The sequence below is a fragment of the Myxocyprinus asiaticus genome, chromosome 15 (assembly GCF_019703515.2).
Source record: "Myxocyprinus asiaticus isolate MX2 ecotype Aquarium Trade chromosome 15, UBuf_Myxa_2, whole genome shotgun sequence".
Lineage (NCBI taxonomy): Eukaryota > Metazoa > Chordata > Actinopteri > Cypriniformes > Catostomidae > Myxocyprinus > Myxocyprinus asiaticus.
The window spans coordinates 2,956,049-2,979,217 of NC_059358.1; the positions used below are offsets into that span (position 1 = coordinate 2,956,049).

General features: G+C 36.9%; 1 protein-coding gene across 3 annotated transcripts in view; it reads right to left on the bottom strand.

Moving 5' to 3' along the window:
- LOC127453102 (sodium/hydrogen exchanger 1-like) overlaps positions 1–23,169 on the bottom strand; it is a 57,516-nt gene that overhangs the window by 26,994 nt on the left and 7,353 nt on the right. For all 3 annotated transcript variants that reach the window (XM_051719202.1, XM_051719201.1, XM_051719203.1), the window contains exons 3-4: positions 8,977–9,437; positions 6,319–6,569 (exon numbers count right to left, since the gene is read on the bottom strand). In XM_051719202.1, coding sequence (XP_051575162.1) covers positions 6,319–6,569; positions 8,977–9,437 — 712 coding nt within the window. The remainder of the gene's footprint in view (positions 1–6,318; positions 6,570–8,976; positions 9,438–23,169) is intronic.

Here is a 23,169-nt window from a genome sequence, read left to right on the forward strand (position 1 = left end):
GTCTTTGGTTTCAAGGCGCGATTTTACGACATGATAGCATGTCCCTATACCTGTACCCTTTTTTGCTGCACACTAAAGAGTAGACACTTTTGCATAACAAAAAGAGTGCACACCTTAAGGGCATAGTACAAGTAGGCGAATTGGGATGCTGCCATAAGGTGCTTCTCATTTCCTAAATTGTGCATACTTGTTTCCTCGCTCCTCCGTCCTCGAGCCCATGACCCGGAAACCGATCGAAGTTCGCCATCATTTAGGCCATACCAATTCTCTAAATGCACTGCGAGGAGGTGAGGATCGAGGACGAAGGAAGCTTCCCAAGGACGCTTGAGCGAAGAAACAAATTAGCTTCATATGCGGTCGTAGTACCTGACGCTTAAATTCTCCTCCCCCTTCACATCTCACACAACAGTTTTAATTCATGTTTCATCTTTGCGATTTAAATAAGCCATGATTGTCACATACTTCAACAGTGCATCTTGAATTATTTGGATTTATTATGAATATATTAATAAATGAAGTTTCAATAACATAAAGGACAGCACGCGAGGTATTGCATCTGAGCAAAAATGCGCTCTGAAGTGAAGCGAGAGTGAGCAAGGACACTTTTCACATTTTACAATTCTGTCTTGCTTTGATTCCTCTGTACTCCTTTCCTTCCATCCTTTTCTCGTTTCCTAAGCGGGTGGAGTTAGGAAGTGAGGAAAGGAAGCAAGGAAACAAGGATTCACAATTTCAGAAATGAGAAGCACCCCCACTCTGCATTCAGTGCTTCAGTCAGCATTTCAGTCAGCGCTGTGTGAGCAAGCGGCGCCCTCTAGCGGTCTGGACACCATTATCCATTATACCAATATAATTTAAAGGGGGGGTTATTTGGTCCAAACTTTTTTCTTTTTCCATGATGTGGTTGACATTTCCGTGGAATTGCCCAACATACGCATAAAATGAATTTGTAATCATATACAGTACATACATGTACAATGTGAGTTCAGTTGTTTTCAACTGCAAAAACAGACACGTAAAGTACAAAATAACCTTTTTTCTTATCAATCGTCATGTTGTCATATCTCATTTTAGTATCTTTTTAATCGGTTTATCTTCAGTGTTTCTTTCAATGTGGCTCTCTCTCTTTTTTTTGGGGGGGGGGGATTTTTCCCCTTTTCTACCAATTTGAAATGCCCAATTCCCAATGTGCTTTTAAGTCCTCGTGGTTGCATAGTGATTCGCCTCAGTCCGGGTGGCGGAGGACAAATCCCAGTTGCCTCCGCGTCTGAGACCGTCAACCCACGCATCTTATCACGTGGCTTGTTGAGCGTGTTGCCACGGAGACATAGCGCGTGTGGAGGCTTCACGCCATCCACCACGGCAACCACGCTCAACTCACTACGCGCCCCACCGAGAACGAACCACATTATAGCGACCACGAGGAGGTTACACCATGTCACGCTACCCTCCCTAGCAACCGGGCCAATTTGGTTGCTTAGGAGACCTGGCTGGAGTCACTCAGCACGCCCTGGGATTCGAACTAGCGAACTCCAGGGGTGGTAGCCAGCGTATTTTACCACTGAGCTACCCAGGCCCCTCACTGTGGCTCTCTTTACAATTTTGGCCGGTCAAGTGTTCAACAGATCCAATCCATGTTTAATGAAAATTATTTCTTGTTAAAACAGTAACAAAGCTTTTGTAAATTTTTAAAGCATAATTTTTATTATTACCAAAATAAGGTGAGTTGCAAAACATGGGTATCGGCCGTTAGTTGCTTGTTAAAATTGGTATCGGCCAAAAATGTTCTCTATGAAACAGAAAAGCCACATTTGACAGAAGTTAGAACTGATAACATTCGTGTAAGTGAACAAAACTGTTCCTAACATTTCTACAACATCTGGTAATATATGGTATTGTGAACTCTTTAGTTACACGCATCTTTTCTATGACCAAATACTTCCACAATGCACAGATTCCTAAGAATGTAAATAATATATAATTGTTTTGTTCGTATGCACTGCATATATCTTTATTGTTGTTTTTAAATGATTTAAAAATGTACTTTTATGCATCTTAATTTTTAACTGTAATTCTAATATAAAGCACTTTGAAATACCATTGTGTATGAAATATGCTATATGGGTGATTCTCACAAAATCTGTCAAGAAAATGCCCTGGTCCTATTTTACTCCAAAATCAAAATGGATAAGATTTTACATTGTACCTTTATTTTTATGACAGTTACACACATTTTAGCACCCCAGTATTCATTCACACAATGAGAAAAAAAATCCGGTTATTATGATCTTCTCATTCATAGATTCTCTTGCATGCATTGTCAGGGTTCAAGCTGCGATCAAACAAGTGAGTTGATCTAATCGGCCATCGGTGAAAGATCAGCTCTGCCTCAAACTGATGTAGAAGTATAGTTGTTCTTCCAAATAATATTATCAGGGTTTATTGTTTCATCTTGTGTGCTATGAGGCAACTTCTGTCATTTGTTCTCCTTCTCCACACATTAAGACTTTCAAGGGTGTGAGCGCAATTCTATGTGGCAACATTTCCTGTGACCGTACTGATTAGTTGACTAACATTTTGCATTATATGCTATTTCACTGCTTACGTTTTATCAATAGTATAAAACAGGCCTACTCAAATTTGGAAAGCTCTGAGGCCGCAAAGCTGGATCTCTCTAGCCTCGAGGATATATATGTAAAATACATTTTTAGAGGAAACATTAGGGGTGTAACAGTTAAAGTTTTACATGTTTTGGTTCTAATTTTTCAAAAAGCCACTTTCTACCACATTGATTGATTGATTGATTGATTGACAGTGTGATGAGCGAATCAGTGCTAAGTTGAGGCAATTTCTCCCCTCACGTGCTTTTTCCATCAGTATTTTGTGGTTAACCCCCCTCACATTTAGACCACGTCGGAGTTCAACGAGATCGCAATGAGCCTTGCTGCCTCTCTCTGACCAACATGATCACACGGGAGGTCGGCATGTTTCAGATAGTTCCGGTACACAAGGAACGGTGACATTATGCCGACACACGGACTGCCGTCATCTCCTATAGGATATGTTTGCATCGTTTCTAGTATGACTGTTTTCACCTGTGGCGCACACGGATGCACGTCGTGTCACCAGCGGGGGAGACCAGGGTTCGGATCTCACGTCGAGACCAGGGAGTAATCACAATTACATAATCAGTGACAAGCACGATTCGGGCGTTGCATTTTCACCTCTAACATTACATTTTTACTCCACTAATGGTTAGGGTTAGGCATAGGTTTTGGCTGTGTGGAAGACTTTATAAAACAGGCATTTCTCTATTAATACATTAATGTTTTCAGCTGTACAGGCATTAGTACATCTCGCTTCACATCTTGCTTTTGCCGCCACCCAAGTGGACATTACACCTGGAAAATGGAGCTCACACGTGCCCATACGCCCAACAACACTAACCACTTTGGTTTCACTAAGTATACACCGACTTTAGCTAAAGAAAAGTCAAACGATTCTTCACTGTGAGATCAGTCTCCTCTGACTTGAACTTTATCCAGTTACTTTTAGTAGGGTGGGGGATTTTGGCTAGTGAAAATGCTGAGTGGCTAGTGACTTTGGAATACCACAAGCCACAGTGGCCGGTGAGCCAAAAATGTGATGAACTGCAGTTGCCATGATCAAAACAAAATTTACACTAACGTCTCTTTTCAATAAAATTCAGTTTCTGTGAGCAGAAGTAGTGCAATGTTAATTTCACCAGGCAAATAGCGCAGGGTTTTGTGAATAAAGCGCAATCCATAATTAGCCTAAATTACTAAGAAAGCAGAGATGTTTGTGCTGAAAAGAATGACAACTCAATTAATTTAAATACTCATTGCAAAGCCCAATTTCAGTGCTATTAGATGTTTGTCCCATTTACTGACTCTATGATTTAGTTGGAAAATTTGTTATTGCACATAGTCCCTTACAAAAGCGTTTACAAATGGAAGCAGAACTAAAACTTCCGCAACAATGTTTACACTAAGCTCTGACACTGAAGTCAACGTGAGATGTAATTGACAACATGTACCTTCTTAATGCGTGTTCCTCAGTGCAGGTTGATGGTCATACAGACTAATCGATTAGTCACAAACATTAACAAACTGCATTTCAGTGTAACTGCATGTCATTACCGTTACACTTTGAAGTCAGTTTCAGTTTTGGAATAGCTACTGCGTTTTACCTTTGTAGGGCAGTGTTGCGCTGAATGGGCGGGACCGTTTTGTGAGCCTTGAGACACACTGTTGTATACGACTGTCATTCTGATTCTGAGGCCAGGCCTGTATGAGCTGTAGACTTTTTTTTATTATTATCGACTTTACTGTCACCAAGTCATAACCGAGAGCCCTTCAGTGATAAAGTATTGAGTGAGTTCTGACAGGCTTTTGATTCATGAGCACAGAGACCCTTTTTGCTGCAGCCAACGCTATAGGTCAGATGTCGCTTATAGTGTCCGTGAGCTGTCAAGACAAGCTGTTAAATCACTGGATGTTTTCGAAACAGAGATACGGCAGCACTGCCCCGGTTTCATCTGCCCGTTTATTGATTTTTATCATTTAGTCGGAAGTACAAAACCATTATTCAGCAGTTCCACAGAGTACCTTACCAAACGTTTTTCAAAGTAAAGCAGAACTGAAACTTGCACAAAAATTTTATCTTAAAAAGATTACGAGTCTAGTGATTAACGCGCATTCTGTAAAACATTAACGAAACGTAAAAATCGACCTTATTTACTTTCTTATCCCTCCTATTGACGTAGGGTCATTTTTGAGAAAGAACGCAGCAAACTTTGCGACTGTCAAGGCCGTCGAAACAAACAAAATGAAACTAATTTTTGTATAAAAATGTTTAAGAGATATAACAATTTAAAACAAATTATTCCTCAATTTTGACCCGTACGGAAATAACCAGATGTGACCTATTACCTTCAGAATTTCTGGATGTTATTCAGCTTTAATAGTTTTCTGTACATCTGTGAATCTAATTTGACCTAAAAATCTGTCACATTTTCTCAAATTTAGCCCCTAGCCACATATGGTTCTCTAGCTCACAAACACACACACACACACACACACACAGACACACAGACACACAGACACACAGACACACAGACACACACACACACACACACACACACACACACACACACACACACACAGAGTATTTTTCAGTTTTGAACAGGTAAAATGCTAGTAAAAATGTTTACTAACATGATTTTATATCATAGGGTACAATGGGGCTAAATTTAAGCATTTATGCATTTTGAATGGTTTGCAATATGGGTCAAAAATGACCCGAAGGACATAAGAAGAGTGAAGTTTCTAAGGACAATAAGAGGGTTAATATATGTTCATAGTCTAATTGTGAATATACATGTCATTCCAAATACTAAATGCCGATAACACTTTATAATAAGTTTCCAGTTGTTAACATTAGTTAAAGGGATAGTTCAGCCAAAAATAAAAATTCTCTTATATATTCATCCTCATGCCATCCCAGATGTGTATGACTCTTTTTCTGCTGTCAAGATTTATAGTGATAAAGGAGTTACATTTTGGTTTGTTCTCACCCAAAACGGATTGGATCGCTTTAGAAGACAGTGATTAAACCACTGGAGTCGTATGGATTACTTTATGTGATATATAGACCTTCAAAGTTCTGGTCACCATTCACTTGCACTGTATGGGCCAACAGAGCTGAAATATTCTTCTGAAAATCTTTGTTTGTGTTCTGCTGAAGAAAGAAAGTCATACACATCTGGGATGGCATGAGGGTGAGTAAATGATGGGAGAATTTAAATTTTTGGGTGAACTATCCCTTTAACAATATTAGTTAACATGAACTAACAATAAACAATACTTTTACAGCATTTATTAATCTTAATATTAATTTCAACATATACTAATGCATTTTTAAAATCAAAAGTATTGTTAACATTAGTTAATGCATCATGAACTAACAATGAACAAACAATGAACAATAGCATTTTTATTAACTTACATTAACAAAGATGAATAAATGCTGTTAATTGTTTGTTCGTGATACCAAAATGCATTAACAAAAGTTAACGAATGGAACCTTATTGTAAAGTGTTACCAAAATGTCTCTCTTTGTAGTCTTTTATCAAAATTTAATAAGAGTTGTGCGAGTTCAAAATTGTCCCAAATAGGCATTTGCCGGTAATACGGTATACCGCGATATTTAATGTGCACGTAAAAATATGAAGTAAACAGCATTAATTTTCACACATTTAAACATCGATAGAGTGATACAGGAAGTTGTGTAACTTACGCCATGATACCAGACAGGTGGAACACCTCTGCTGACAGGTACGCCATGTAGCTGTAGACGAAGACGAACAGAGGCTCGATGACGCGCGTGTGCGAGGTGAACCGTGACGTGAATGCTGCCAGAATGCCGTAGATGGCGCCCACAATGATACCGCCCAACGACACGACCAGGAAACATGCGATTCCCAGTAACCCATCAATGAAAGTGATGGAAGGCACACTTCTGAACTCCTCGAACAGATGATAGAGAACCTACAGAGAGAAGACCAAGAACCGTGCATCAGAGTTCAACAGTCTATCAAAACAGAACGTTTTTACTAAATTAACATTCCTTTGAAAACAGGAGGAGGGAAGTTAGGACGGTACAAACAAGATCCAGACAATTTACCCAATTAACTTTTTAATCTTTTTTAAATTTAAGTACCTATATTTTATTGAAAATTATTTACAAAATACATTTTCACATTAAAAATAGTTTATCTACAGTTTGGAAGCAGCAGGACAATTTAAATAAAAAATAAATAAAATAAAATAAAATGCATAAATCTTAAAAATAGAGCCATTTTTGTGTCTTATGATTTCATTAGTTACTGTTCTTATAAAAATATAATTTAATTGTATTTCTGTAGAATTTAAATTAAATACGGTACATTTTAAACCTAAATTTGACATCCAACAACTACTATTTTATCATAATGCAGATTTTAGTTACAATGATAACACTCCTTTTTTGTTGCACTTTTTTAATAATGTACATCCTCGATCACTCAGAAGTCTTTAGGATTTGGCACTAAATAATTCGAGCAAGGATGGACTGGGACTAAACCACAGTCGGGGACCTATGCCAGCCTAATACAAACTCTTGCCCTCTTGCAATTTATACAAAGATAAGCTTGTTTTAAATGGCTGTTTTGTTCACTGTTGTTTGCGTTAGTGTGAATGGGAGAAGAACTGCCTGCTCATTTTATGCCTGTTTATACTGTATGCACAGCTTAAAGAACTATCTATTTTGTAGGCATTTGGGGCTCAGTACATTGTGTATGTACGTATAGTATATGTTAGTCATTGGAGGATTTATTGGTCACTTCTCAGTTAATGCATATAGTACTTAACATTGGTTTATTCCAATTTCACAAAGGATATTTCATGTTGTTACCAACTAGAATGGTATACGATGATACTAGAATGATAGGGATATTCTTATGGATTGATTATGGACACACATGCACTCTGTGGATTTTATGGTGCTGGTGATAAAGGGTTAAAAAAACCATCAAGCTGCATTCTTATTGTCTCTAATTGGACATCTGTGGTGAGCTAGTCCCCAAATGGCATCCCCTATCTTCCCATAAAGCCTGCACCCCTGAGTTTTCTCTTTACTGTTGTACATGAAACTGGTGTTGAGCGGGTAGAATTCAATGAAGCTGTCAGCTGAGGACATGTGAGGCGTCTATTTCTCAAACTAGAGACTCTGATGTACTTATCCTCTTGTTTAGTTGTACATCTGGTCTTCCACATCTCTTTCTGTCCTTGTTAGAGACAGTTGTTCTTTGTCTTTGAAGACTGTAGTGTACACCTTTGTATGAAATCTTCAGTTTTTTGGCAATTTCAAGCATTGTATAGCCTTCATTCCTCAAAACAATGATTGACTGATGAGTTTCTAGAGAAAGCTGTTTCTTTTTTGCCATTTTTGACCTAATATTGACCTTAAGACATGCCAGTCTATTGCATACTGTGGCAACTCAAAAACAAACACAAAGACAATGTTAAGCTTCATTTAATGAACCAAATAGCTTTCAGCTGTGTTTGATTGTGTTAGCGTTTGACCTGCCATTATGGCAAGTGATTTTCTAGTACCAAATTAGCAATTTAGCATGATTACTCTGGAAATGGGGCCTGTCTAGATTTGATCAAAAATGACTTTCAAATAGTGATGATGCTGTTTTTTTACATCAGTAATGTCCTGACTATACTTTGTGATCAGTTGAATGCCACTTTGGTGAATTAAAGTACCAATTTCCTTCTGAAACAGCAAAATCTGTACATTATTCCAAACTTTTGGCCACCAGTGTTTTAATGGAATTTTCCATTCTATTTTATTTAGTGATGCACCAATTAGAAAAAATTTGAGGCCTATACCAATAAACATTTTAAACATTTTAACAGTGTGACTGGTCTATTACAACACGATTGGCGATATTTATTTTTCAAAATGGTTTCTGTCGATCCACGTTAAGTTTGACAGACTATACTTCATGTACCGTAACAGGAATGGTGGCATATTTATATACACACACCTTTAATTCATTGTTACACCTTTTTAACTTGTGCTACATTTCTTTTTCACTCTGTCTAACTGTACAGCGATTCAGCAATAAAGAGAAATATTCAGCTTTATGACACATTTGTCAGAGACATTGTTAAATGAGACAAATCACGGTAAACGTGCATTTGGAAAAACATTGTTTCATTAATTTAATTATTGGTACAAATGTGTAAATGTATAAATAAAACAGTGTGTTCAGTAGCATTTTAGTTTTCGTTAAGGCACTGAAAGTTGCTATAGCGAATCATAACACTGTATCGTTATCGACTACTAAAATGTTGGTATGGTTACAAACTTTCGCACGTTTGTTTTCGTTCGACTTCATGTACTCACCACAGTGACTGCGTCATTGAGTAGTGACTCTCCAAACACCAGAATGTGGAGCAATTCGTTGATGTGGATCTCTTCAAACACTGCCAGAACGGCCACCGGGTCGACAGCTGAGACGATGGACCCAAACAGCAGGCAAGACAGGAGGTCCACTTGCACCAGGTGAACGCCCTCAAGCTGGCACACCCCGTACAGAAGACCACCAATGAAAAAGGCGTTCCACAGCGTTCCCACCACTGCGAACATGAGGATGGTGCCCAGGTTCTCCGTGAACGGCCGTATGGGCAGGAAGTAGCCGGCGTCCAGGATGATGGGAGGCAAGAGATAGAAGAAAAAGATCTCGGATTTCAGCACTATTGGGACATCACCCACCAACTTCATAAGACCGCCAATCAACAGGCCCACCACGATGAGCAAACAGCTCTCCGGAACGATACTGGACACCCGTGGAATCAAATGGAACCCTGTGAGAGAGAAGAACGTCCTTGAGCGCAAAATATCTGGACAACGTAAGAAAACATTTTTGGGTTATTCAATGTATTTGACGTCAAAATGTGAACATTCATGCGTTTATGGGTTCCAAAAAACAAGTGAGTAGACTGATGTCACATTACAACAAAAGTGAAAAAAGGGAGAACTGAATTCATGTGCAACTACAATTTGAGAAAGCAAAAAAATAAAAAAATAAAAATGGCGCAAAGAGAGCTGGCTTCTTTTCCACTGAAGATTTCACCAGAATTACTGTTAATTTTGCTTTTGCATTATCCTGTAGACTAGTTAACAAAATGTTTTTCTTAATATGCTACACATTTTTATGTAGTTGTTATTTTCCCACCTCTATTTTATAGTGAAAACAATGTTTTGAGGAAGTAAACACAGGGTGGTGTAGCTCGTGAAGTCACACAGCGTAACATAGTAGATACCAAATCAAATCACTTTTATTGTCACAACCATATACACAAGTGCAATAGTGTGTGAAATTCTTGAACAAGTGGCCAAAGACAGTTAAGACCACATGCTCAAACTATTTAACACAAGAATTACTGGCACACATATACACAACTTCACAAACACTGCATCAATGCTTTTCCAGTGGGTTACTTTCACAATCAGTCTGACAAAGACACAGCTGTCTAACACATGACAAAGAGGAAGTTTATCTCAGGAACAGTGACATTCAGAAAGTTTCTTTAAAAGTGAAGGGTGCCATATCTGCACCACTAGTGCCAAAACGGAACTGCAATCTGTTTGTTATTCTGCATTATTTATTTAAACCGCACAATGAGGACTTTAAGACATTACAGCATCGTTTTCTGTAAAGCAAAATCATCTGTATAGCTGCTTTGAAATGGTGTGTTGTGAAAAGTAGGGATGCGACATTTTTTGGCCGATACCAATACAGATTTTAACAAAAAAAAAAAAAAAAAAAAAAAAACAGGCCGATTCCAATATTTTGCCACTTTACTTTGGAATTATGCTTTAAAAATGTACAAAGAGTTACTAAAGCATTTTCACTGTTCTAACAATAAATAATTTCAATGAAACATGCATTGGATCTGTTGAACACGAGCCAGGTCAAAATGTTTAAGGGAAACACAATGAAAGATAATAAGAAGATAAAAAGAAAAACTAACAAATGCATCAACGCAGCCTTTAGAGGTTTAGTAATCGCTGCGATTTCAATCTTAATTCAATCAATCATGCAGCATCAATGGATATAATTCTGAAGTCTGCAGGTTTCAAAGCGTTTTGAATGGTTTCCCTCACCATGCAGTCTATTGGGAAGTACCATTTTCACAACTATCGCATCCGTTTATGGTGTTTTTTCCGCATTAACGTAAGAATGAGAAAGAATACAAATTTAATATTACATGCTCTTCGGAATGCCAACCCTTCAACATATGGTGGCTATTATCATCATGGATTGTGCATTTAAATTCAGAGTTTTTACAAAGTGTGTTACTAATAAATTATAAATCATTCATCGTTTTTTTCTATCTGCGTTTTCATGCTTAAATCAGTATGCCGATGGTTTTAATTGGGTAAATAATTGTCCAATAAATATCAGCAGCTGATACATTGATGCATAGCTGATTTACCAGTGAAAAGCGCTATTAAAATATAAATGACTTGACTTGTTTGAGCAGCCCAATTAAAAACGCATTTACAAAATCTTCTGTGTGATGAACAGACTTAATTTAAGTCGCTATTTATTGATAACTTAGGCTATGTTCAGACTGCCACTAAAAATCTGATTTTTTGCATATCCAGATTGTATCCAGATGAGTTTTGATAGTCTGGACAGCAAAAAACCACATGAAATCTGATTTTTCAGAATCTGATTCAAACCACATTGGGAGGTGGTTTCAAATGCGATTTAAATCTGATTTTTTCAGATGCGTCTCAGTCCGGACGCTCCGACTGCTCAAATCAGATTTCAAATGGTCTTTTGCGTTACTCTTAATGCGACACACAATGATGACGTCAAAAAAAAATCGGTGCCAGAAATGCCGGAAGTATTCATAAGCCGGCTGTGACTGCAGCACTGAACATCAGAATATTTGCCAGTCTCCTCCATCGCTGAGTTTTTCTTGTGCGACGGAGGAGTTCTGCACCACGACTGAACAGGCGCTTATTTGGAGAGCGAGATGATGCACCTCCATTTTTCCCGCATCTGTTTTGAAAGCATTGTCACATGGGTACGCCTACGTCGTTACCAAAGCAAACCATGCAGATAGGTTGGTTATGTCTGAACGCGCAAATCTGATTTGATCGCTTGCAATTAATAGTGCGGACAGTCTGCCTGAAATAGCCTTAGAGTGAAACTCTAAATCTCATTCACGCTTGTGCGCAATTCAAAAATGGTGTTTTGGATGTGATGCACCAGGTTTGATGTCACTGATGCCAAACTCCACTGGTGAAACATTACTAGGGCTGTCACAATTATAAAATTTGGATGATGATTAATTGTCAAACAAATAGTTGTCTCTATTAGGGCATGTGTGCTTCATACATTTACACATATCATTTAACTTCAAACATATAAATCAAATAATTAAAATAGGGAGGTATGGTTTCATTAAGGCTTTAAAAACTTATGAATGACATGAATTTTTTTTTTAAATATTAAAATATTTCTAAACACTAGATATGTCTCTTTTTTGGTTAACTTTAGTTTTGGTACATTTTACATTAATGCTATTGTTTTTGGAACTCATTTATTTTATATAAAGTTTTTATAATAAAAAAATGAATATATAATTTGTTTTAATATTTTTTTTATTATATTATATTATTATTTTATGTAATGGTAAACTGCATAATTTCTGTCCTATTTTAATGCTCTTTGATTAAACCCACAAGCCCTTATTTCTCATGAAGCGAAACCTTTGAGAATTCATTTTATCATTTTATCACTCCACAGAAAATGAGTAAGCATGCGTCCTCTTCTGTGCCACTGGGGGTCATTAACACTGTGTTTATGAACCCACAACCAAGTACATTTGCCATTACATGTTTAAAGGCGGAGAGCTTTACATTCACTCTCTAAGTTTCTATTTGTTCGTTTATATTTTCACGGGAGTTTTGCGTGAGCCTCTGCTGATGGCGCGCACAGAAAGTTTGAGGCGCAGTTCACGCACTCTTCCGGACAGGAGCTGCTCTGGTTGACATCTGCGGCGCGGCATAGTGACGCTCAGAGTTCAACTGAATGACACACTTTAATTTAAAATTCCCTTATTTGGGCATTAATATGTGATTGGAATTTGAAGTGCACAGTAAGATCAAACAATAGATAAAATAACTACGATCAGACGATTATTTAATAATTGTGACAGGCCTAACGTGACCGATCGCAACACGTTTAAAAACTCATTCAATTTAGCCACAGCTGAGGGCAAGATTTTCAGGTATTCTTTTTAAGGGGCATTTTTGTCCTTCTTGAAGCTTTGCAGTACGTATCACTATCCACTTTTGTTGCATGCAAAACAGCTTTTTTCACATATTTGGTTTTCATGTAATGAAAGTGAATGGTGATGACGGAGGCTAACATTCTGTCCAACATCTTTAGTGTTCTACGGATGAAAGAAATCAATGCAGGTTTGGAACAACAGTCAAGTCAACTTTGTTTGAGAGGTGCTTTTTGCTAAACGTATTACTTAAATGCAGCTTTACAGAAATAAAATATGCATTAATATCTAAAATCATCCAGTGAGCCAAAGGCAACGGTGGCATTACAATTATGTACGCCAGCAGCTCTGTTTGTGAGTCACGACATCAGTGCAGCAGATAACAGTCCCAGGAGACGAGCTGCTGAATTAACATCTCTTCAAGCCTGAAAGGACGCATGAGAAGTAATAGATCTCTCTTAACTGTTTTAGCATTCCACTTCGCCACCTGCACATCTTCTTCAGCAGCGGATCAACCTTCCATCACCAAACAGAACCAAGTGGGTTTCCTGCCGTTTACAGTTGCCGAACTTGCTGCATTAATGTCGAATTTGACTCACAAGTGTGCGTATATCATCAATTTCATAGGAGTGTTAATTTTACGGTTTTGGGTTTTTGTTTTGAACTCATAGCGTCACCTCTGTGTAAAAACTAAAACAGCCTGAAACCAGCCAAAGCTGGTTTGCGGGACTTAGCTGGTTTAAGCTAGTCTTCCAACCTGGCCAAGCTGGCATTTAGCTGGTCGGCGGGCTAGTCTCTTTGCTTAACTGGTTGACAAATGCCAAAAACCCCTCTAAAACCATTAAACAGGCTAGCCAAATCTGCTTGGCCAGGCTGGGAGACCAGCTAACCATCTCAAACAGGTTAAAGCTGGTTTAGCAGCAGTCATACACGCTCAGCTATTATAAGGTCATTTCACCTTCACGCTGGCACACTGCCTGTGTTGCCCCGACAATGTGCCCATTAAAACCCCATTGATGGATGCCAGGGTGACAAACTTTCTGATGCATATGGGCACGTTGGCACGTGCTGCAAGGCAAAAAAACAGTGTGAGGCCTGATAGTGTAAACATGTTACCTGCATTCTGTGTGCCGAACACATCCAATTAAAACCTGCTCATTAGCACATAACAAATGACAACATATTACCTACAACAAAAATAAAGTTGTGATCTAAATAGCATAATTGACTTCAAAGTGTCTTGGGAACAGTGGTAGTAGCAAGAGAGAAAACAAAGCATTTTTTTATATAAAATTGAGCAATATTCTACACTTTTATGGCATTTTATTATTTCCCTAAAGTGCACTTAGAATGTTAATCACAGCCTCTTGCACACGATAGTCATAATGTTGTTTTTCATGAACATTTTACACACTCACTGACACTTGTTTTGTCACTGGGTCATCCCGTGCCAACTCAACCAGAGGTCCCCTGCTCAAAATTTTGTTTTTGATCATTTATTTACCGGTAAGTTTTGCAGATGTGCATTTCTAGATGTAGGTGTTACACTAACTGGACAGCTACCAAAATGCTTATTCTGAACAATAGCATATTTTTGGACTCTCTAAATAGGACATCACTGTTTTAATGTGAATAAAGGTACATTTCTTGTTTCAACATTACTTGTACTTCAGACCTTTCTTTTGTTGGACAAGAAAAACTAGCTTCATACCATGTGACCCATATTTGGTTTTTGACCACTCAAAATGGGTAAAATTTAACAATTTAGCATTGGAGCCACATTGAGAGCCCCGTATCTTTGGGATTTAGCCATATAGGGCCTTAATTATGACGATACCAAAAGGAAAGTTTGTTCTAAGCCACAATTTAAAAGGATATTAAGATATCTTTTATATTTCTTTGGAAAAAACAACTCAAAAAAAGTGTTTTTTCCCATTTTGGACAACATTTTTGGCATATAATGCAAGAAGCGGTGCTGAAGTCAACTGATTTTAGTAATAGATCTACCAATCTATGTGTAAAAATAAAATCCAATCATGCCATGGTCCAAATCACTGAGATCACATTTTTTCCCCATTCTGATGGTTGATGTGAACATTATCTGAAGCTCCTGACCCATATCTGCATGATTTTATGCACTGCAGCCACACGATTGGCTGATTAGATAATTGCATGGATGATTGTTGGAGCCAGATGGGCTGGTTTGAGTATTTCTGGGATTTTCACACACAACAGTCTCTAGAATTTACTCCGAATGGTGCCAAAAACAAAAAACATCCAGTGAGCGGCAGTTCTGTGGATGGAAACACCTTGTGGATGAGAGAGGTCAACAGAGAATGGTCAGACTGGTTTGAACTGACAAAGTCTACAGTAACTCAGATAACCACTCTGTACAACTGTGATGAGAAGAATATAATCTCAGAATGCTATTCTGAGATGCGGGTTGGCGCTGTTTTGGCAGCACAAGGGGGACCTACACATTATTAGGCAGGTACTTTTAATGTTGTGGCTGATTGGTGTATATCCATGGCATTTCATATTTTGGCTTTCATCATCATTTGTTTATCTTTCAAAATTTCAGCCAGGGAAGTTTCTGAAACCTAGTTGATTTAACATTTTGGAATAACCCTACTGTACCTTTAAGACTTCTTTATGTAAATATATGTTCTTATTGGCAAACCTCTGCATACCGGCGTTCAAGCGGTTCATTACGGTGGCCAAGGTGCTGAATATTAAACAGGTGTTGATATAGAGTATGTGCAATCGTTATAACGTGACCATTTCGAACTAGAGGTAGACCGATATATCGGTTTTGCCGATTAATCGGTGCCGATACTTGCTTTTTGGAACTATCGTTATCGGCAAAAATCAATTCCGATATTTGCCGATAGTTTTTTCATCATTTCAAAACAAGAGTCCCCGGTGTGTTTCGGGCTTGTTTATACTTAAGTCCATTATGCACCAAATCTGAATTTTGTCTGTAATAAACTGCATCTGGGATTTTATTCCCAGACACTTTGTCTGTGCCCATCATAGTAAGTAAAGAATAAGACTTTTTTTTTTACATTCTATAAATAGATTTTAAAAACTATAGGCTGATTAATCGGATATCGGCCTTTCCCACCACCTTAGTTATCGTATCGCAAAATCCCCTATCGGTCAACCTCTATTTCGATACTACGCACTTTTCTGTTGCGATATCTGCACTGGTTGTTCACACAACAACATACATAAAGGGAGTCCAGTTTCTCTATAAATACCACTTTATGTCAAAGTAAAGGTGATACTCCTGAGAACAAATGATAAAGATTGGCTAGTGAACAAATAAATCAAAACTTGATAAACCTGTGAGACTCAAAGCAAAGAATTCGCATGCAGGCTGAGACAATGCTTCAATACAATGCTGCTTTACCTGAAAGCTAGTAAGAGTTAAAGCACATCTTGTCACACCTGTTTCTTGGTACTGAAACCCAATAAAAGGCAGTTTCCACGAGAATTGCATCAGATTACATAATCTGGTGCCAGGCTGCATCTGTTTTGAAACATGGAGCGTCATCTTGCATGAGTTAACAAACTGAGTTATCTAGTCCACAAGCAACATTTTATTCTACATTCCAGTTCCTAAGATTAACATTGCTTACATGAAAGAGCAGTCAAAGGTGCTGAATTATTATATAATTGTAAGTAATTTTTCAGCCAAGTTATGACTTTGTAAACTATGTATGATGAGAGAGAAAGAATTAACATTGCAAAACAATACATTGACAACATAACTTTCTATTGTTCATTGCCCTTGCTGACTGCAAAAATAAATAAATACATAAATTCAGACAGCACAACATATTCAATTCACGAACAAATTCCCCAATTGGTAAGGTTTATTTTTGAATGGATCAGTCAAACTAATTGTTAAATCAGACTGAACTGAACACCGCAGAGTCAATGGACTGAATTCAGTCAGAAAGACTCACTTCACTGAATCAGGTCGTATGACTCGCTCACTGACCTGAAGGTTATAACGTTCTTTACAGCGATTACTTTTCCATGCACACTAATATGGTGAAAACCAGCGTATTAAAAAAAATAAAAAATAAATAAATCAGACTAAGCAATAAAACCGTGTTAACGTTGAAATCATCTGATTACTCTGCTTTTAAAGTCAAACCGTACACAGCCATGCGCACAACACTTGCACACATTGGATTAGTCGGTAAAGGTGTTTACACGCAACACGAAACCTGGGTAATGAGCAAAAGTCTACATGTACTTTCAGTGGGGTTTTCCACTTAAACCATGACCTTACCACCGATAATGGTAAACCGTTTAAGCTGCTTACATGACCACACACGTTGTTGACTTAAGCATAATCGGTGTAGATTGTGCATGTAAACATGCTGAGTATTATGCAAACATTTTAAAATGCAAGTATGTAAGGTTAGTGAAACTAGTCTAATTAGTGATGATGTAAAAGATGCATATCCCCAAAAGAGTTTCAGAGTGTTGTTATAATAAACAGTATTTAAATAAAAGAAAATATGGCAACACTTTACAATAAGGTTGTATTTGTTAACATCAGTTAAAGAAATATTCCCGGTTCAATACAAGTTAATCTCAATCGACAGCATTCGTGGCATAATACTGATTAAAACAACAAAAATCATTTTGACCTGCCCCTCCTTTTCTTTTCAAAAAGCACAAATGTGTGTTCCAGTGAGACACTTACAATGGAAGTGAATGGTGGCCAATCCATAAACATTAAAATACTCACTGTTTCAAAAGTATAGACACAAGACATAAACAATATGCACGTAAACGTGATTTTAGTGTGATAAAATTGCTTACTAACCTTTTCTGTGAAAAGTTATGGCCAATTTTACAACTTCGTTGTCATGACGATGTAATGTAAAAAAAAAAAAAAAGTAGTAAAATGACTGCAATTAAATAAAAATTGATTTAAACAACTTTACAGCTCAAATAAACATGAGATTTAAAGATGAATTAATGTAAGTGCTTTTATAAAATTATAAGTTTCACATTTTTGCCTTTAAACCCTCCAAAAATTGGCCCCATTGACTTCCATTGTAAGTGCCTCACTGGAACACAGTTACGCTGTTTTTAAAGAAAAGAACGGATGAGTCTAAATTAATTTTTGTGGTAATCAATATTATGCCACAAATGCTGTCGACTGAGCTTAACTTATACTGGACCCGGAATATTCCTTTAGCTACATTAATTAACATGAACTATCAATGAACAATACTTTAACAGCACATATTAATCTTGGTTAATGTTAATGTTATACATACCTGTATACTTATTTTTGTTTTATTAAAAGTTGTATGTGTTAACATTGGTTAGTCAGTTTTCAGAAGTTGCGCTACAAATAGTCATTATCCGTCATTTTGACTAAATGGAAAGATTGAAGATCTTAAATCATGGACGACTGACAAGCAGGAGTTTGGAGAAACAGAAAAGTTCAATTTCATTTGGTCAAGAAATAAGAAAAGTTTTAAAAGTCAAAAGTTTATATGACTGCATCTATAACAAACTTGATTGTTATTGTTCAATAACATTTTATGTATCCTTATGACTCTGTTATGGACTAATTTTGAAAGCACTTTTTAGTTATTTTTTTTTTTTTTTGTCTCCTTGTTTTCTGCTAGGTGGAAATATTTCTCATGATTAAAAAATTTAAGCTATAAACACATTTTATTTATATAGTTTACAAATATTATAGGCTTACTATTGAAAGATATATGTAGATAGATTGTGTGCACCGAATATGTTTTCCATCTGGCCCACTTCTCTATGAATTTGAATAACCCTTCCTTATACATTTACTAATGTTAACAAATGCAACCTTATATATATATATATATATATATATATATATATATATATATATATATAATTAAATATTTCTATCCTAATTTCTTCAATTTCACACGTTATTTTAATGCTCTGATTAAACCCACAAGCTCTAATGTGTCATAAAGCAAAACCTTTGAGATTTAGTTTCATCATTTCATCACTCCACAAAAATAGAGGAAGCGTGCGTCTCCTCTGTGTCACTGCGTGTATGAACCAGGAATATTTGCAATTATACGATTGTTTAAATTGAAACCGGAGCGCTTTGCGTTCACTATCACAGTTTATGCTACTGGGACGCTACTGGGACGCTACTGGGACGCTACTGGGACGCTACTGGGACGCTACTGGGACGCTACTGGGACGCTACTGGGACGCTACACCTCGCGCGGCTCCCACACACACTGTAAAGGCTATAATCTGTTAATATGGGTGCTGAAACGAAAGCACACTGCTGCACTGGGTTTAATCAAAGAGCATTAAAATAACGTGTGAAAGTGAAGAAATTAGGAAAGTAATATTTTACTATTGTATAATATAATAAAATACATAATATAATAAAATATACATATACATATAATAAACAAAAAATTATATTTAATTTTTTTTATAAAATATAAAATAAAATATATGCATTCCAAAAGCAAGTGTAAATGTAAAGTTGACCAAAAAAATAGACAAAGTATTTAGAAATATTTGTATATTAAAAATTTTTTTTCATGTCATTCATAAGCTTTTAAAGCCTTATAAGGAAATCATACTGTATATCCATATTTTATTATTTGATTTATATATTTGAGGTTAAATACGTAAAAGTGACTTCTTAAAAAAAGCACACATGCACCATAAGAAATGTTAAAATTTATCGTCAAAGCCCTAAAACAGTCAATTAATCATCATAATTGCAATTATTTGTTGACAATTAATCATCAGCCAAATTTTATAATCATGTCAGCCCTAACTAGAGGTACAAAAATATCCCCTTGAGGGTACCACCTTAGTAACGGCACTTAAAAAGTACCAATTTTCTAGGAGTAAAAGTCTGCAGAGACGTTTAAAAAGTAGTTAGTTGAGGAAAATAAATAACGTCATGACCAAACCACACCTACGATTAGTTTTAACCAATCATCAACACTCTTGGTCTAGCCATGTTCTCCAACGTCAAGAATTTTAGGGATGTGCGCGGGAAAAAAAAAATAGCACCAAACAATCATCTTCACAGAACAAAAACATCAATGCATTTTGTCATATTTTTTAGCCGAACTAAAATAAGCATGTTCACCCAGTACACAGTTTGACCTTTGAGCCTTTACTGTGATGAATTCCCCATACCGCAATCATCGAATGTTTATGATTTTGGTGAAACCGCCCACCTCTACATCAGTACTCCAGAACAAGGGGCTTTTCAAATATAGCTGTCTTGATTCTCTGTCTGGCCCTTGTTATAACAGGTCACACCCCCTGTTTCAACAGAGCACAACACAATACACAAGACAGGAACAGTGACCACTAAAGCAAACGCAGGCGATTGTAATGAAAGGCTTTCAGTGTCACCTATAGGGTGTTATTTGCCCTCACCTGTAGAACAGCATGAACAGGCTATTCTTCACTGTCAAACTGAGGTAAAAGGGTAAAACCATGTCTTGGTTTAGCAAGTTCCTTATGACATTATGGTCAGAGGTTCTGTGAGTGTGTGATATCTGGTGAAATCTCAAAAATGTTCTTTATGTTAAATTGTAAACTTTTGTAAATGGTTTAAAATTCAAGCAACAGGCCAAGAGAGATCTGACGTTAAAGTGATTGTACCACAGTTAAAGGCTGTTGTAAGGCAGGACGCCAAGCCTCTACCTCATTGGCAAATAGTTTTTACTTGTTTAAAGCATTACCTCACCAAATATTGTTAGAATAATTCTTAAAAACATTGCCAATGGATAAAAAAATAAAATAAAAATCTTTTTACAAAACATTAAAAATCACTGAGATCACATTTTTCCCCATTCTGATGGTTGATGTGAACATAAACTGAAGCTCCTGACCTGTATCTGCATGCTTTTATGCACTGCTAGCACACAATTGGCTGATTAGATAATCACATGGATGATTGTTGGTGCCAGATGGGCTGGTTTGAGTATTTCTGGGATTTTCACACACAACAGTCTCTAGAATTTACTCCGAATGGTGCCAAAAACAAAAAACATCCAGTGAGCGGCAGTTCTGCGGACGGAAACACCTTGTTGATGAGAGAGGTCAACAGAGAATGGCCTGAACTGACAAAGTCTACGGTAACTCAGATAACCACTCTGTACAATTGTGAGATGAATATCATCTCTGAATGCTATACTGAGATGTGGGTTGGCGCTGTTTTGGCGGCACGAGGGGAACCTACACAATATTAGGCAGGTGGTTTTCATGTTATGGCTGATCGGTGTGTGTATATATATATATATACACACACACACACACACACACACACACACACACAAAGTATATACAGTATAAATACAGTATGTTTTTTGTGGTAATCAACATTATGCCACAATTCTGTCAATTAAGCTTAACTTATTTCAACCCCTGAACATTCCCGTAAGAATTGTTATTGCCGCATAAAACTTGCTGAATTTAAAAGAAACAAGAATTCTGTCTGGAACTAGATCTGTTCTCCATCTCTGTCATCAGCTCAGACAATCCAACTGGGCTCTCACTAGAAATGGCTGGTTAGCGGTTATCACTAATGGGAGCTTGCGCAGAACCCTCTCAAGGGCTTAAAGAACTCTACAGGTTGTTCTTGTCGTCAGGCATTGAACTGCAGTCAAACACATGGTAGCCTGCAGGGAGTGTTGTAATGGGAGCAGCCTGCCAAAAGACTAGGGACAACAAACTCCTATCTGAACCACACTGCCTCTAATACATAGTCTAGGGCTGGACGGTATGACATTATTCACCTTGAAATGGTTGCAATGTGTCAACCACTAAAGGTTTTGCTTTAAGGGTCATTCCGCATCAACTCAATCGAGGTCCCTGGCTAAAAAATGTTATATTTGATATTTTTTATTTATTTATTTATGTTTTTACTGGTGCAAGAAAACCATAAATGATGATGAAAGCCAAAATATTAAATGCCATTGATCAATATTTACCAAGTAATCAATTATTTTGTTAAAAGGGGGTCAAAATGACAATTGTTGCAAATGATTTTGGAGCAAAACTACATTTAAAAAAAACAAACTTAGAAATGTGGCAGTCATGATTTTATTTTTACACAGAGATGGGCAGATCTATTACTAAAATCAGTTGACTTCAGCACCGCTTGTTGCATTATATGCCAATGGTGCGAGTCCAAAAATAGGAAACAGTTGTGTTTTTCCAAAGTTGGAGTGCCAATAACTCCAGAAGTATTAAATATATCTTAATATCCTTTTAGATTGTAGTTCAGAACAAATTTTACTTTTTGTATCTTAATTTTAAAGGCCCTATATGGTTAAATCACAGATATATGGGGCTCTCAATGTGGCTCCATCTGTAATTTATAATTTTTTACCCATTTTCAATGGTCAAAACCAAATGTGGGTCACATAGTATGAAGCTAGTTTTTCTTGTGCAACAAAACAAAGGTCTGTCGTACAAATAATGTTGAAACTAGAAATGTACATTTATTAACTCATATAAAAATAATAATGTCAAAATCTCCATTTTGCACAGTCCAAAAACATACTATTATTAAGACAATACTTGTGGCTCTTAAGTTAGTGCAATACCTATATCTAGTTTTTCTATTTCAGAAAAGTACATCTGCAAAGCTCTGGAAAGCATCATTGGGGGGTCCAAGCACCAAAGGGGAAAGATTTTCTTGCTTCCATTGAAGCACACAAGATGCTCACTTGGACCATTCTCAAATCATGTTGGAATAACAAGGATTATTAGATGCACAGGGACTTTTTGAACTTTTTTTTTTTTTTTAATGGATGTGAGAGCGATGCAAAAACATGGAGTAATTCCAAAATAAAGAACAAGACGTGTCCCATTCAATTCAAGATGAGCATGACCTTGTTATTAAGGGGTTTAACGCAAATAGCTCAGTTGCATGCTTACTGCTTCCATTTTATAAGTAGTTTCATTGTTTTGAGTCTTCTGTTTTTATCACAAGTGTTACTTGTGAAGCATGATGTGAAGCAGTTTTTGCACTGATACCAGATTAATTTGTTTGTTATGAATAATCATACTTTTTGATTTGCATCCATCAAGCCTCAATAAAAAGAGAAAATAATCAAATGAGATGAAGTACCTTTCATTTGTAAAATACTGGATTAAAAATAGGTCATATAACCCATTTCTTCATTGAATATATATTGTGATATCTACTGTTACCATGCTGTAAGATTTGAGTCATATTGCCCACCCTTAATAGAGTCCTAATCAAAAG